This window comes from Trachinotus anak, unplaced genomic scaffold, assembly GCF_046630095.1.
Source record: "Trachinotus anak isolate AG129_WGS33_773 ecotype Australia unplaced genomic scaffold, CSIRO_AGI_Tana_v1 ptg000004l, whole genome shotgun sequence".
Lineage (NCBI taxonomy): Eukaryota > Metazoa > Chordata > Actinopteri > Carangiformes > Carangidae > Trachinotus > Trachinotus anak.
The window spans coordinates 13058749-13075484 of NW_027273855.1; the positions used below are offsets into that span (position 1 = coordinate 13058749).

General features: G+C 42.2%; 1 protein-coding gene across 3 annotated transcripts in view; it reads right to left on the minus strand.

Annotated features, from left to right (window-relative positions):
• The window catches only part of cpne5a (copine Va), a 73789-nt gene extending 57885 nt beyond the window's left edge, over positions 1 to 15904 (minus strand). For 2 of the 3 annotated variants that reach the window (XM_071476056.1, XM_071476055.1), the window contains exon 1: positions 15458 to 15904. In XM_071476056.1, the coding sequence (XP_071332157.1) occupies positions 15458 to 15567 (110 nt within the window). In that variant the 5' untranslated portion in view covers positions 15568 to 15904. Of the gene's footprint in view, positions 1 to 6069; positions 6389 to 15457 lie in introns of those variants that run through there. The other variant, XM_071476057.1, reaches the window with a different exon arrangement.
• Positions 15905 to 16736: the final 832 nt, after the last annotated feature.

Sequence of the window (16736 nt, forward strand, 5' to 3'; positions counted from 1 at the left end):
GAGAAAATGTTTTAGCTGTAACAATAAAAAATAAAAAGCACACACAAAAAATCGACAACCATGACAGGCACATGCCAGATTTTTTCATTCAAGTAAATGAGGTTGTTCAGGACAAAACAGCAAAAATGTTCCAACTTGTTCTATTTTAAAATGAGGCATTCTGACTGCAAGACAATACCAGATTGTGCAGTAGTGGTCATTGTCAAAACTGCAGGTCACATGACAGACGTGAGCACAGAAAGACTTTTTACCCAAAAGCAAGAATTACAATAAAAAAGAAACAGTAGATTCACAGTGAAGAAAATAACAGGTTCAATAAAAAATACTATAAGAGGTGAATCATTACATCCTTTCGGTGCCTGTAATCTGTGTTGGGAGTCAACCAGTACCAGAGAGGGGCTTGATTTGCAACAATTCATTGATTAAATGATTTACAAAAAATAATTGGCAATTATTTTAATAATTAATTATCCAGCAAAAATGACGTGAGAAATGTCATCATTTTGTGCTTTTCTTTGTGTTGTGTGACAGTAAACAGATCAGACAAAACAGGCTCTGGGAAATTATGAGGGACTTTTTTCACTATTGTCTACGATTTTACTAACGAAATGATCAATCAAGAAAATAACAGGCAGATTATTCGACAATCAAAATAATCACTGATTGCACCTAATTCTAATGCATATGTGACAGAAAAGTCCGGAAAATCTTTTTGGCGTACCACCACTTGGCGAGCATTTTTTATAGGAATAAATGGGCTACCTTGGACACAATGTCCAACTCTCTTCACACATCCATAACGACACAAAGGAAAGTGTGACATTTAACACGTAATCAGCTCTGTCACAGTTTTGTAAAACTGCAGCGTGAAGGTGAGGAGTCTAGCTGTTTTTGCGTTGGTGACCCTGGCCTCAGGGCAGAAAGCAGCCGGCCACAACGCTCACTACATACTGTATGAGGATTTATTTCACCACTCACAGCAACACGGTACTATCAATACATTGAACGGGTCCATCAGTATGCATCCGTGGGCTAAATTAGATTCAAAGCTCATTTAGCATCCATGGCAGCATCCTAGAGTCGCTGGAGGCCAAAGCATGCTCCATATGTGCCATATCGTTGAGTTTCACTCTGATCCAGTTGTCGTGCAGCAGCATGATTATGTAAGTCACAACTCATTCAGTTCCCATTTAGACTTCCCAAGTCTGAGCCACAATCAAAGAGAAAAGGCTACTAGCATGTCAGGATACCCACAACAGCCTCTAAATCCTCACATAAATGCAACCTCACTCACTGTGGAGGAGCTAACCAGTTCCTTTTCAACACCTTTTCAAGCAGCCAGACACTCACTGATTGACTCCTTCAAGATAAGATCCGCAATCAACATTAATATTATTCATGCTATTTTTATTCTTTGCCTCTGGAGTTTGTGTTTCTTTCTGGGAGATGAAGGGAAATTCTGAGAGCTTCCCTGACAACTGAAGCCATTCCCTTTAGTGTTTCCTTCTTTCACTGTACCAGACCTAATGAAACAGATTACCTTCAAAACAAAGGACAGTACCACCATCAGTTATTTCAGTCAACATCTTATATGAGAGGCATTTTCCAGAGGGTCTCGACAATCTCCTTCAACGATCACATTAGCACATCAGTGTAATGCAAATTCCTATAAATATGTCCTGTTTCTGGTTCTTGATTTCGAGCAGTGTCAATAAATAACAACTTGCATGCAGTTCAGAACAACCCTCATCCCTTTAGGGGACAGCAGGATTTCAATGAATATAGATGAGATTTCATGACTGAATCCAAGCAACAGGACATCATTCATGTACACGTAATTCTGCATTCCTGGACACAAAATCTTCTGTCACAGGGATACGTGGGGGGGATAATAGATGCAGCTTCGTTGGGTATTAGCCTCAGGCTGACCTGACTACAGTTGGAACATTGTCAGTGTAATTATCATTGGAAAAAACTAAGCCATCCATGACTAACTGCCTCTTTGTATCCACCTGTTAGTGTCTGGCATCCATTACCCTCAGACAATTAGCTTGTCCATCACTTTATCCCAGCTCTCAGGAGAGCATGCCACATGGAAAAGGGAAAACACGACATCCCGTTTCACTTTCCTACAATGTTGTTACAAAAAGCAAGGCGTCGTTTGAGTTGCTCAACTTCACTTTATTTTCGCAGAACATGTCTGTTCCAAGAAGAAATGATGAGTATACCGGCTTATACAGCAATACAAATTAATCCACCGTCTTACTGTGCACATGGCCAGAGAACACACAACAGTACCGCAGGATGGGTATTAAGATAATCCATCTGCCTTCAGTGAAGTAACGCACCCTATTTCAAAAGGTAACTCCTTCTTTCTACAAATCTCAGCGGGATAAGAGAAGATCATTATCCCGAAAGCTGATGTAGAGAAAGTTGATGAAGCTGAAGTTCATTGAAAGTAGGACAAAAGTAATTAGATTGAGCTACTTTTCATCCACACATTTCATATATCAACCTTGTTTCAGACCGTAGCACTTTTGTGATCATTAGGACTATCTGAAAATGCCTAACATCACTTTTCTTATTCCTCTTGATCTCCACCTTCATTAAATTTCTGAGTGCAATAATCTCCTCTTGTCACCAAAGCATTTAATATTTTATCACTTGGAGCCCGGAGTGCATTATTACATGCAGAACAAACAAAACTACAAGAAATGAAATTCAATTTCATTTGAGAAAAAAAAAAAAAAATATCAGTTAAATAGCTTTCGTTCTACTCATCCCTAACAATGTATTGTTTGTTTATTAATTATTGCATTAAACTTGTAGTAATTAGTTATGCATAATTTAATTAATACGAGGCAGTACCAGGAAAATTGATAAATGCTGTATTAGCATCACTCAACTGATGTACGTGTCCTGCAATCAAATCTGCAAACTCTTTTCAGTTGTATAAATGTGTTAAAAAAGTGTTATGTTTGGCTGAAATATTGATAAATGTTTCCATTACAGGCCAAGTGTAAAGGCGGTTTGACCTCTAACACATGGCTGGCTGCTGAACTCTAATTTAAAAGAATATATTAGGAGCATGTGCTACCTCTAGATCAGATCCCTGGAGATATTTTAGCAGCTCCTTTGTCCACGTGACTATTAAACTAAGAAATGTGGGAATTAATTCCTGCAACGGCAGCGAAGCACTCCCTTAATTTCCCTCCACTTTCATAGAGTTGTCGAAATCATAATTGGCACCTTGGAGAAACAGCATCTAATTCAGTGGAAAGTGGTTTTAAATAGTCTTGAAGTCGGCTGGCCAATTCTAGCATGAACTGCTGCCTCATTGGTTTTTAAAAGGACATGACAAATGCAAGCTTAAAAGTTAGTCTCTGACTGGGTTAGAGAGAGGAAAGTCTTTATATTACATTAGAAACAATGGGATATGTCTGGGAGCAGAAAGTAAAGGATGGTTTGCATTTTCAAGTCGACTCTCTCTCCTCACTGTCTCTCCTGCCCTATGGTCCTCTCTTCTTTAACTGAGGCAGACATTTTCTTTCCATTCACACAGCACAGGGTGAGTGGGTCAACTTTTTGTTTAATATAACCTTAAGCTACATCTCAGGGGTCAAAAGGTCAGAGAACCAAACAGAGGATATAGTATATGCTGCTGCAGAGGTCAGCCAGCTCTTTAGAGGTGAAAAGAGGTGGAATTCCTTTATTTAGACTGAAATATTCTGTTTTACTTGGGGGCATTTTTGTAACTCATAAAAATTATGTGCATTATATTGTGCAGTAAAGATTATAGGATACAGACTCGTACTGTACAAAACTAGTCAAATTAAAATAAACAAATTAAAAACAACCAATACAAATCTGAAGCACTACTGCATTTCATTAGTGGAAATGATCTCTGTTTGTATTGCATTACTGAATCCCTGGATGGTGACAGATGATGATACAGAGCAGTGTTGCTTTTGTCTGGATCTTGAAACACTCGAACAATCTGCTTCCTTTATTAGTGACAGACCCATCTGCTGACCTTCACTGTGATGCCACCAGGTGTCTTCTTCTCCTCCGTCTGTTTAATTATTCAGTTTCTGTCCAACCTGGGATCTCTCCAGGTCGACAATACCTGCTGCAGAGCACTCCCAGGGTGGCAGTCTCACAGGCAGTGACAGAATCTTAGACATAAAACTGCTCTTCTGATAGTATAATAAATGAGAATGCACATATGCTATGACTCTCTGTTTCAGGCTGGCTTTTGGTGTGTGACTAATGTCCAACCTGGGAATAATATTACTGCTAATTGCACACTGTGGCAGCCCAGAGCCTGGGCTCTGTGCAGAGAAAGGTTTTTTTTTTTTGAGGGAGCTGAGGGAGATGCGCACACTGATACTATATGGCTGTTATAACCCTGGCAGAGCACTTTGTGCTACTCTGAATTCACGCCAATTTCCCTTCATCTCTCTGTTCCATCTGAAAAAAACCAGAGCTACAAATATCTTTGCAGGCACACGCCAACCACATACTTCACAAACCAGCAATGTAAAGCACTTTAAATTGTAGATAAGACCAAAGCAGGAACAGTGAACCATTTATAAGCTTATATATATTTTGGCTTTGAAATGACAGTAACTAATCATTAAATAGAGATAGAGCAAAGAAATTGTGTGTGGAGTCAGTCAAGTGTGGAGTAGAGTGAGCAGGGTCAATTTCAATAGCGGTTATCATGATAAAGCACACAAAGAAGTTCTCTCAGAATATAACACTAACTGATGTTAGTGAGGGATGAGATGGCTATGAGCGTACCATATAGGATGGACACATAAAACACACACAAACTGACCTGAAATGTACCCACTGGGCTGGAAAGAAATGTCGTAGGCAGTTTCTCAGCATGTTAGTAAGGTAATCAGACAGACCTTTATTTGACTTCACGATAAGGAGGCTGTGGTTGCAGTTCCAAAGAGCATGTGATGTGCTTCTTACATTTATTAGAGAAAAGTCTAACAATTTGTAAAGCTAAGTCGATCTCATCCACACTTTTTGCCGTTTTTCTGACTCTATTTTTCATTGGTGTAGATTGGTCGCCAGTTAGCTATGAAGAAAATTGTCATCCCCATTCTTCATCCAGTTCACTAAGCTCTGATTGGTCAATTAATTCTCTAAACCTCAAATTATGCTTTTGTGGAGATACATGTATTTAGAGAGAAGGGTTTTATGGGAGCTGACCAGCACACCTCCCAAATCAACAAAATTCTTCTTTAAGGCACTTCAAGGTAGAGAAAGTAGTCATGGAGAAAACTGTTGATATTTGAACTCAGCAAACAAATAACAGCTGTCCCTTCAACGCTCCTTCAGAAAATCCGCCTCCGAAATTCATGGGCACGCATTGCCAAAGCACCGACACAATGGTGGAATCCAGGGCGTTTTATACGGCGTAGACATGGATACTCTTTCTCATAGCTGAAGCAAAACATACCTAGTATATAATTAATCAAAAATATGACATGCTCACAAACACGGCACAATAAACACAGTGGAGCAAAAACTAGAGTTAGTTGTTGAAATTGTTTTTACAAAACTACATTGACAGACAACTGGACTGTACGGTTGTAGCTAAGCTAAAAAGGAAGGTAACATTACCTGGCATAGCATTTCAAAATGCATCCATTCACTGTGCTAGTAAACTCATGTCTGTTTGTGGCTTTAAAACTTCTTGTATAAATAACATGATACAGAGCGCACAACAAGACAGCAAACTGTGGCTACATTTGCTGCAGCAAAGCTAACATGCAGAGAGGACGAGATGGTTTCCCATTGCTAGCGCACCAGCTGCAGACAGAGTTACTCACATCTCTCCTGCTGCTATTGCTAACATGACACCAACAGCGTATCTTGGCAAACTAGAAAGTAAGCTGAATGTCCATGGCAAGTAATTTAACAATACCAAACACACCAATCTAACACTAGTACCGGGTTGCTAACCAACCAGTTGGGGTTAGCTATCACAGCTAATCAATTGCCGATGAGACAAAACAATACTGATCTATTGGCAAAGCTAATGTTACACACCTGTCAAGCAGAAACAGAGAAAACTCTGTATCCATCTTCATGCCTTTCAACTCTCTAAGGTCTCTCCACTATAGTTGGACTGGCCATTACATCTACCTGGAGAAATCCCAGTTGGAAGCCGCAGCAGTGCCCTGGTATCAAGTGAGCTATAACATCGGTCAGTTGGTGAACCATCAAAACATCCATAAGGTTTTTAAAGTCCTGTCAGTCTCTGTCTCGGCCATCTCTGTGTGCCTGTCATATGGGGTGCAGGCCAGTCACAGTTTAAGTCCAGGTCTTAATTACTTTCCGAGCTCGACTGCAGTCTCCACCACTGAAAAGCCTTACCGGTGTTAACGCGGCTCTTCGCCCCTGTCGTTCTTCTGACCTTCTCATCTTTGCTGGTCTTCAGCCATCTCTCTATCTTGACAATGCAATTATGGTGTGCACTACATTCCACCGTCATCACTAGAATTTTTTTCCATGTGTTCACCCTCTTGTCTTTTCATCCCTCATCAGCGATCTCCCAATCAATCCCATTCAAAACTCTGCACACTCTGGCAGCAACAAAAGGTAGGAACGCTCCTTCTCCTTCACCTGGCAATGCTTAAATTGACACTATCCATTGGCATGACCCAGATTTACCGTCTCTCTCTCCCACTGCCCCCTTTCACCCATCTCCCCTCTCGTCTGTTTCTTTTCCTTGTCCTTTGCATGAGCACTAACGCTCTCTGTTGCTGATTGGCTGGAATGGCTCAGTGCAAGCCCCTTTGTTTATTTCCCATTAACAGAGCCAGGGGTGTATAGGAACACCGGATTTTTTGAAGCACACACAGAACAGATAGCTAGCGGAACATGAGGACATATTAACTGAATTTGATAAAAAAGTGAATTAGTTTACAATCGCTCATTCCACCTTTAATATTTCATTTGCCCATTTTGTCAACATCCCGTCCATGTACGCTTGTGGCATGTGGCAAGTGTACAGGCCCTGAGAACTTAATACGTAAAAGATTTGCATATTTCTTCTTTTGCTCTGTGCTCTTTTTATTAGTTTGAAGTGGGTGGGGCTCAGTTGGGAAAGGGTCATATTTTGTGGCACCAATCAGGATTTAGCAACATTTCAACCAGAATCTGATTACATTTGGTGGGTTGTTACTGTCACTGTCAATTGAACCAAATACGTTTTTGAATATTAAACTCTTTGTGAGTAATACCTAAAGATATTTTTTAATCTTTATTTACTCATGAATATCAATGTTAGGGACTAATATTTGAGATTCAATTCCAAGTTTTACAAGTTTTCAGGAGCTTTAAGACCACACTGTGGTTCAGAACCAATTCTGTTTATTTACATTACTAACTTGGCTAATATTTCTTTCCTCCGATGGTGCCCGCTCATTTAAATGAAAACCGTTCATCTGGCATGAACCAAAAAAATGTTTCTAGCTTCCAAGTTTGTGTCCATGTTGTGCAGCCCACTGCACATGCGCATTAGTGTTTTCCCCCCACTGGCCCCACCCACGTGTTCCCACTCATCTCATAGACTTTATACGATTACATTGTGAAAATAAAACTTACTTTTCAATGTTCTGGGAAACTTTTACAAGTATATAACCTCCATGGATTAAAAATTCAGAGGAGAAAGAGTAATAACCGAACTTGTTTGCAGGTGGAGCTGTCCTGTCAATAGTTTAACAGATGTCTCTTTTATAATGTGTGGTCTATGGGGAAAATGCTTTCCAGGCTGCAGGGTTTTTTTTGTGGCAATACCACAAGCGAAAACTGGGGTAAATTGGCAGCAAAGTTTAACAGTGGTGCCATGCTCAGTTCTCTTAACAGAGGGCCAAAGTGAAACCAGAACCTCTGGGTTGCGTTCCAGGATGGCAGGGTTTTTTTTTTAAACGATCTAATATTGTTGTTTAGTAAATATTTCCGTTTTTAGCAGCCTTAAAAAAAACACCATAAGCCCAAGATATTTGCAGGCTGGACATCACAGCTCAACAGAAGAAGTAAGGCCAGGGACTGCAGCAAGTTCAGACTGCAGATGTTATAACAGCAAGATGACAGAACACTAGAAGAGTTTTTAGACAGCAGAGATTACAGCTGGAAGGCTTAAAGAATGACTAGGAGAGAGTTGGTAAGTTTTATGGATATGATGAAACTACATAATGATTTTTTTTTTTTTTAAATTTGTCTTACAATGTGTAGGGAATTCTTGAGGAAGATGCTTCGTTTTTTTTACGCAGACAAACGCAGAAAAAAAATGCTACATGATAGTTAGTATTAAGTTATGTGATACCATGACTTCACCTCTCTGCACATCAATGGGTCTAGCTAACCCAAGTGGCAACCCACCGTGACTGCCATTTTGAAGCCTCGAGTTTGCAATTTGGCCATTGCCATCTTCATTTCTTGCAACCAGAAGAAACCATATTTGGCCAGGAAAGTGGAGGTTAAGAGAAGTGAGGGGTGGATATGCTCTGTACTTTATCGTGATTGTCAGGCAGGTCGCCATGTGTGGTACAGTCTGTCAATCACAAGGTATCCACGTGCTAATGCACACCCTGCTTTATCATCTCTATTCCTCTCCTCATGTTTTTGTATTTAAGAAGAGTTGAAACTTGGGATGGAGACCATAAAATAACTCGGGAAAGGTTTAAGGCACTTCCACATTAGCTTCACTTTTTAGACCCAGAGTCTACATCCATTTTTATATACAATCTATGAGCTAACCGAGAACTATCAGAGCAGTTAGTGACGTCAGCGTTACCACGAGGTGTGTTAACGCTGACGTCACTGACAGGTGGAATGTTTGTAGCACTCAGGAATAACTGTGTCCCCCTTGTTCGCTGATTCTTTGCTCCTTATATTCTCGACACTCAGTAGTTAACTCTATAGTGAGCAGTAAATTCAAATTTCTGACACCAACTAACCATCATTTAGCGTCATCACTGGATGGTGCAGAGTAGCACAAGAGTCATTTTTCAGTTCTGTAAAATGCAGCATATTGCATGATGAGATTGTTACCACAAAGTAGTGCAAACACCATGGACACTACTTTTTACCTACTCAGAATTCAAATAAAATGGTGGATGGGAAATCTCCTGTGTCATTTCTATAGCTCAGTCTTCCTCTCATCGTTTATGCACACATGTAATGCATTTGTGTTATGCCTTGTGTTACTGAAGTGTTTGTATTTTATATCGTCACTCAGACGCAGAAACGCAGTGGTGTCAGCCATGTATTATATTATATATTAAAGGCTTTTCATCGTGACTCAGAGTCTCTCAGAGTCTCTTTTTTGCGTTGTTATGGTCCTTGACTCCAAAGAGCAGCTTTGTTCAGTGGATGGGAATTTTAAAAATGTGTATTATGTGTATAAATCAAAGATGCTCTCCAGCTTTTTCTTTCGTTTTTAGTCAATGTGGTATTCATGAAAAAAATGGAAATTTTCTTAAAGTTTCATTCACAGTATGTGTGCATGTTAGTGCATGCAAGTCCATTCTTTTAAACCGTTGCCCCTCCCCATTTTCATAATGACACAGGGACCCCCCACCCACAACATGGCACAGTGCAGTATGCAGCATTCATGTGACAGCGACTTTCCAGAATTTCCTCCACTGAAGAAACCACACTTTCATCTAAAAAGGCCTCAGAAAAAGAGAGAGAAGACCAATGCACAGGCAGACTGGTCATGGGGACCACTGGCTCAAATCCCCGTCAGCTGGTGGCCCGTCAAAACATCCATAAAGTTTTTTAAGTTTTTACCAGCCCCCTTAATGTCAATCATGTGACCACGGTCCAAGCAGATTGTCCAAGGTTGAATATCTTTCCAAGTCCAACCATGGAGCCAATACTGGCCTGGCTTTACTGAGATTGAGAGCTCTACGAGTTGCTAAAGGGCTCCAGCATGACTCAGAACTGTTTTTGTAACTTGATGGGTACATATTGTTACATGTCGGTCATCATTAGTGACCGGCCACAGTAGGCATGATAACATTAGCTAACTTGCTGTTCTCAATATCATAAACGTTTTCGGCAAATGTTGCTATCACTAGCTGGCTAACTGTCAGCCTTGCCATGGAGCATATTATGGCAATGCTTGCATGGGCTAACGATAGTGGCTGGATTGGTTGTGGCCAAACAAAGGCCAGAGCTGTGGCTGAAGGAGCATTTGTTTTGGTCTGAGATGCTGTCGGTCTAGTGTGACATCTATTGGCAATGAAAATTGCAGAACCTTTAAACAAACTTGAAATTAGACTAACTCACAGCTTCTACATAAGCCACTAATCATTTCTCAGTTTTGTAGCTTGTGGTTAAGTTTATCTTGTACAATACACATATTTTGACTGATAAGCCATTTCCCCAGAGTGAAGATTAATTGTATTTTACTTATCAAGTGTGATGTTTCAGCTCTATACACTGCTTTGTGGCAAAGGCACATACACATCCTCACCCGCACACGCAAAAATGTGCCTTTTAGCTACAATCTACATGACAATGCTAATGTATCTAACAGAAAAATTCTTAACTCAGATACGTCTACAGAAATGACAATCTGACAATGAGTAGCATGTTGAGCCCTTCAGCTAAGGCTGTCAACAAGTCAGAGACCTTCAGCATATGCAACATAATGTGGTGAAATTTTCACTGAGAACCCTGTCACACTTTGAACAAATCTGCCACCAGCTCTCACATTTCCTAGACAAGCTGTGATCTTCGGGTCAAATATCCCCGACGCAGAAATCCACTAACATACTCTGCTGACCCTTAAGGTTCTTTGAAAATAGTGACAAAAGCAGCTAGATACCTCTGAGCCAAGAGGGACAGCTTTGATTTCTTTTTGCTACACCACACTCTTGACTTTTCCTGTCATTCCAATCAACACTTTTAGATGACACGGGCAACATGCAGAGTGTTATAAACCACTGTCATGGCACCACAACTGTGTTTCCATGGGATCCCCCTCTGCTGTCATACATCCCAAATGAGAATATATTAATAACACTGACACCACCACAAGCCAAGTGTCTGGGATCCAAACTCATTTTCACTGTGTCAGGGGTTCATGCATAATCATCCGCTTCATTGGCTTGTGAGACTCGCCTGCTGCAATGTTAACATCCCCAAAATTGGAAGAAAAAAAAAAATACCGTCGCCCCTTGGCACCCTCATGTCTCTCAGCCTCGATCCCCGACACAGATGCGACGCATCACTCACAGACACTAGTTATCCCACAAGATAAAAGCTGCGAGCTCGCCTCAGGTCAGTCTTAACCCAGAACATGATATGAAAAGAACGGCACAGTAAAAACACTGCAAATTGAAATTTCTCTCCTACTCAGAGAGACTTTTTGTTAATATTTTATGCTCTTGCACAATGCAAAGTAGTTCAATTCAAACTTTGCTGTCTGCCAGAGCAAAACAAAAGGATGTTTCAACCAGAAAAACCAGGTCACAGGGTTTGATTGAATGGGTAACCAAGACTCGATGTGATCAACAGCCACAACAGCTATTAACACAACAACTGCAGTGGAGTTACAGGCCATAACAATGCACTCGAATAAAGAATAAGTTGGGTACACAGCTTGAATCCCAATTGCTCTGTTCAAGCAATTGTTTTTGACAGATCGAGCAGCAATGCCACACATCCTAATCATCCTGATGATGTCATTACACCTCCCCCTCTGCTGCAAGGATTGCCTCAGGAACAGTTCACATCAGGAAACAAGTTTTAAGATTGACCTCAGGGAACAACAATCACTGACCTTGTGCACCAGGGATCCTCTCCTGTGAGCATTTGTCACAGGATGCTGGCAGTCATGTGACCCCTTGTGTGTTTCACCAGGTAATGAATCCCTTGGGAGCAGAGGGGCCTTGCTGGGTTAATCCCCCCCCCCCTCCCGATGGAATGCATTGATTGGATGCAGTGCTACTCTAACCAATATATCACAGCAAATGAATGGTTACAGCAAGCTCTGAAGCAACAGCAGAGACGAGGAGGGGATGGACAAGAGGCACAGGCGTCGTCCTGATGAAATGGGCAATGGGGGCTTATAAAAGTTGTTCAATATTTGATGTTCAAGCTGTCAGGTAGGAGGCTGTGCAAAGGGAAGGGAGGGTGGCTTTGTCTGCTGATTTCACTTTTAACAGCATATGTGTGGTGTGTTTTGACACATTGCAAAGGACCAATACATTCTTTTATATGCCTTCTGTTGATCTGTTGTCAAATGGGAGAAAAATAAAAATTCAAGCTACATCCTTGTGCCAGGGTGGTTTTCTTGGACTAAAATGTATATCATGTACTTACAGTGATACAATGTTCATATCTGAGCTTTTCATCAAATCAAGCTGCTCTTTTCTTTCCCCTCACCCTTCTGTGGATGATACCTATCTAAAATATGAGACGTCAACAAGTAATCTTTCAAGAGCAAGAAATTCTTTTTCCCCTCGCTGTTTTCTGATAAGGGTTGTAAACCTTTGTCAGGGTTGTCAAGCTTAGCGTCACAATTCTCCTCCCTCATTCTGGTCACACAGGCACCTACAGTAAACAGTGCATTTACAAAGCATTACTGACATCCTGCACATGGATCTGTACAGTGATAAACCAAAGACAAGCAGAAAAAAAAAAATCTATTCATTAAATGAAAATCCATGTGTCAAGCTTTTGAGGGCTTTGTGGTTTCTGTGGGCACATTTCTTTTCCAGCATTCATTACTAAGAGTGTGCTTCAAAGTGGAACCACAGAGCTGAAGCTCCAGTGTCCCTCAAGTCATTGTACATGGGAACTCTGAGACGAACTGGTTAGCTGAGATATAGAAAGGGCACATTGTACAATCCACCAGGATTCACATTTACTACTTTGCTCATAATTAAAGCATGATGTACCAAACCGCATAGACAACTAATGAAATATTCATCAGAGCTACTCAAATGTTAACTAATGAACACACTCATTGCTGCCACATAAGAGGTGGATCGCACCTATAAAAGCACCAGGGGGGCCACTGGCCATAACCCACTGAACTGCATTCACTGTCATGCGTTTGGTACAGCAGATATAGGAGCAGAGGCCACTTGAGTTTGAAGAGCTGTCTTATCGCTGAGTGTAGCCTTCGCAGCCAAGAAGCAGATGCTGTGGGCTCGGCTCACTGGGTGACCTGTGAGCAAAACCAATCAGAGCCATAGATGGGGAACAATGTGCTATCACAGCGGTATGCACTTGTTTTGATAAGAGGTTGTCTGCTTCAGTCCCTACAGTTTGTCAGAGGGCTTGCTGCAATATTGGCAGGGGGTTATGAGAATGCCTGTAGGGCTGCACACCGCAATTCAGTTCCATGTGCGCTGCATTCTCCGAGCTTTCAGGCTTACTAAATCAATTACACAGAGTGGTGGAGCCTGTGCCTCTCACCCACATGACACCCATTGTTTCTACTTGCTTCTATTGGACGGAACAAATACACACATGCTGATAAGTGGGAGGAATGGCTGCGCGCATGGCAGTGTTTCTCATAGGTGTTGAACTGTCCAGTGCTTCATCTTTGAAGCAGTCCTCAGAGGTTGAACATGAGCTACCGTAGCAATCTCCACAAGTCAAAGAAGAACAGACGGAACCCGAAGTCATCGAAAACAGGCAATGTTTCAAGCCCAGTGAAAGAAGGGATGAATTTTTATTCTGTATCAAACTGCGTCCTCGAGCAAGTCTTTGTTTGGAGAGACATTAATGACAAACAGGGGAGCTGCAGATCGACAGAGCCTGGGGGCATCAACACAGATCCCAGCTTAAAGTATGAAGGTCTGAGGGGAAAAAAAACACCCTCCTGTTCACCAGGAGGGAAATAACATGAGTCCAGCTGCGACTCACAACCAACACCCCACAATAGAAAAACACACAACCTGGATAGACAAACTTTCCAGACATATCCACACTTACCTCAGTTTTACATAGGATCATACAGTAGGCCAATGTAGAGGTTAACGCTGTTCGCTTTCTTTAAAAAGCCCCCACCCCCCACTGCTGCACCATCCATCTCAACCTGTCCACTCTATAAAGGTTAACAGGCTTGATTCTAAATATGACTAATTAACATCCAGAATGGGCTCTAAGGTCGCCTGCATGGGAACAGCAATACTGGGTTTGTTAAAAAACGTCACAATTTCAAAGTTAATGATGAAGCAGTGTTTTCGACAAGATAAACAATCAACCAGATCCCCCCCCCCCCCCCCCCCCAAATGACTGAGTGAGGTTTCAAGACAATTGCAGATGAGAAAAAAAAAAAAGCAGCAGGGTGTTTGGCTGCTTAATCTCTCGGCCTGTGGCTCTATGTACATTAATTTCTGAAATCAGTTCACATGGGAACATATCATTTACATACATATAACACGGATGTGGCCAGGAGGTACAAGGAGCTAAACACTGTGCATTAGGATAAAATGACACAGAACTGGGGAGGCCATGGAAACCCAAATTAACATCAATTTCCATGTGAAACGGTCATTAAAACTGCACCAGCTGTACTTGTTGGCTGTATGTTGCAGCAGGATACTGTATTCAGTGACTCTACCTGCAACCGGCGCTGCCCCACCCATATCCAGCACTTCCCATCTCCGTGGTATTTGCTGGTTTAGGGGGCAGAGGGATTCAGTGAGACGTCAGTGACGGGGGGGGTTAGAGCTAATTATGGTCCTCACACGTTGCTGCAACGAAACTAGTGTCGGTTCCGGAGCCTGTCAAGCGGTTGCAAAGCTTCACGCATGGCACGTCGCAGGAAAAAAAAAAAAAAGAAAAAAAAAAAACAGCGAAATCCACGACGGTCGATATCTCCCGTGGCACGCGACGTTGCGCGCGCAAAACGCACGAACGAACCCACGGACTCACGAGACTCTGCCGGAGACAATGGTCGGTTTAATGGACGCCACGGCACCAGTCCTCGCCATAGACAGGACACACAGAAACGCGTAAAAGTTTCGGCGTGGTTAGACTTGCAGCGTGTTGACTGGCTGTGGAATTCTGTGCATTGCAGCGACGGTAATTAGTGCTGTGTGAATTTATAATAAAATGATAAAGGTCTCTAAAATTTCAAAACAATACAACGAGGTGCTGTATGTCTGCGCGTCTTTACAGCAAAGACAGGATCTCTGCGAGGATTTTACCTACACAGCGTTGTCATTTAATCTTTCATAAAGTTTTATTTCTGCAAAATAATAGTTTTTTTTCATTAGGAAATGACACATAACAACGCCAGGTTGTTTTTTTTTTTTTTAGAACTAAAATAGTTCATTACCCCCACACGTTTGCCTGCTCATTGCAATGTCCAGTCTTCTCACGGCAAAACGCGCCCAAAGCGCGCCGAGCTGCCCAAACCCCTGACGCAGAAACAGAAACGGCAGCCCCGGGGTGGACTCACCTGCAGGACACGGTGATCTCCACTTTCGTGGCCGGGATGCTCCCACTGATGGGGTCGAAGTCACAGACCGTCGCCGTGGCCTCCACTTTGTCCATAACGTCTCCCTCCATGTGTGCGGCGGGAGACCCAGGCCAACTCCCCGGCCTGCGTGAGTCCCTCTAAACCCGGAGAGCCGACGGTGGAGAGCCGGGGCGCAGCGGACGGACGAGCAGGAGCGGGTAAGGTCCAGGCAAACCTCCTAGGTGCTGTCCATTGGACGGGCCACAGCATGGAAAGTTTAATGGGAGACTGCAGCGGCGAGGAGATTGATTTGACTAAAGTGGGATCACATGCCAGGACGCATCAACGCCAACTGCGCTGTTTGCCAGGCAAAGAAGAATGAGCTCTTCTGGCAGAGGAGCGTTTGAAAAGTAAAAGCTGTGAACTCCACCCCCCTGTCTGCATTCTCCTACATGCTGGGCTGCGACTGACATTCGTTGCAGATTCAAGCTATTGATAAATGGCCGGAGGGATCGTTATTTTGGTCCAAATGGGTTTAAACAGCCTCTAACAAAAAATAAATAAGCACCTAGGGTCGTGAATATGTCCTTAGTTCGTAATTTCCCCCTTCTTTTATTTAGATGACAGATGAACACTGGTGAACTATTTCTGACAGAATTGAACGAGCTATTAAGAGTCCAGTTTTCTTTTCTTGCCGTTTTGGTTTGAGAAACCACCGCCTCAAATTAACGTCAAAATAAAATGTTCAAGCTGAACCTTTAGGTCGCAAGCAACGGATGAATAGTTTATTTTTACCTAGTGTTAAAATTACATCAGTTCTTCCAGAGCCACCAGCTCTTATTACTAATTGAAAGGCTGCTTGATGCTCTTTCAGCATCTGGACAGCTCCTCAAACTCCTACAGCTTCAGTCACAGCCTCCTTCCTCTGTTTTTTTTTTTTTCTGGCCAATAAAAAGTGACGTTTGTTTTTTTTCCCCCCACATCTACTGTATATTCATCACTGGGAGACTGTATGGGAGGCTGTGATCTCCCAGGGGAGCTCCATTTCCCATTTATCATTTTCCTGATTGAGGAACCTGATCAACTGTTGAGGAATTCAACCTGACAAACAAATAATTCAAAGGTACACTGCTGTGGCAATTCTGTGGACAGCCATACATGGGTGTGTGTGTGTGTGTGTGTGTGTGTGTGTGTGTGTGAGAGACAGAGAGAGAGAGAGAGAGAGAGAGAGATTGTAGGGAGTTCCAACCCCATCAGTCAACACAACCAACTACCGGGA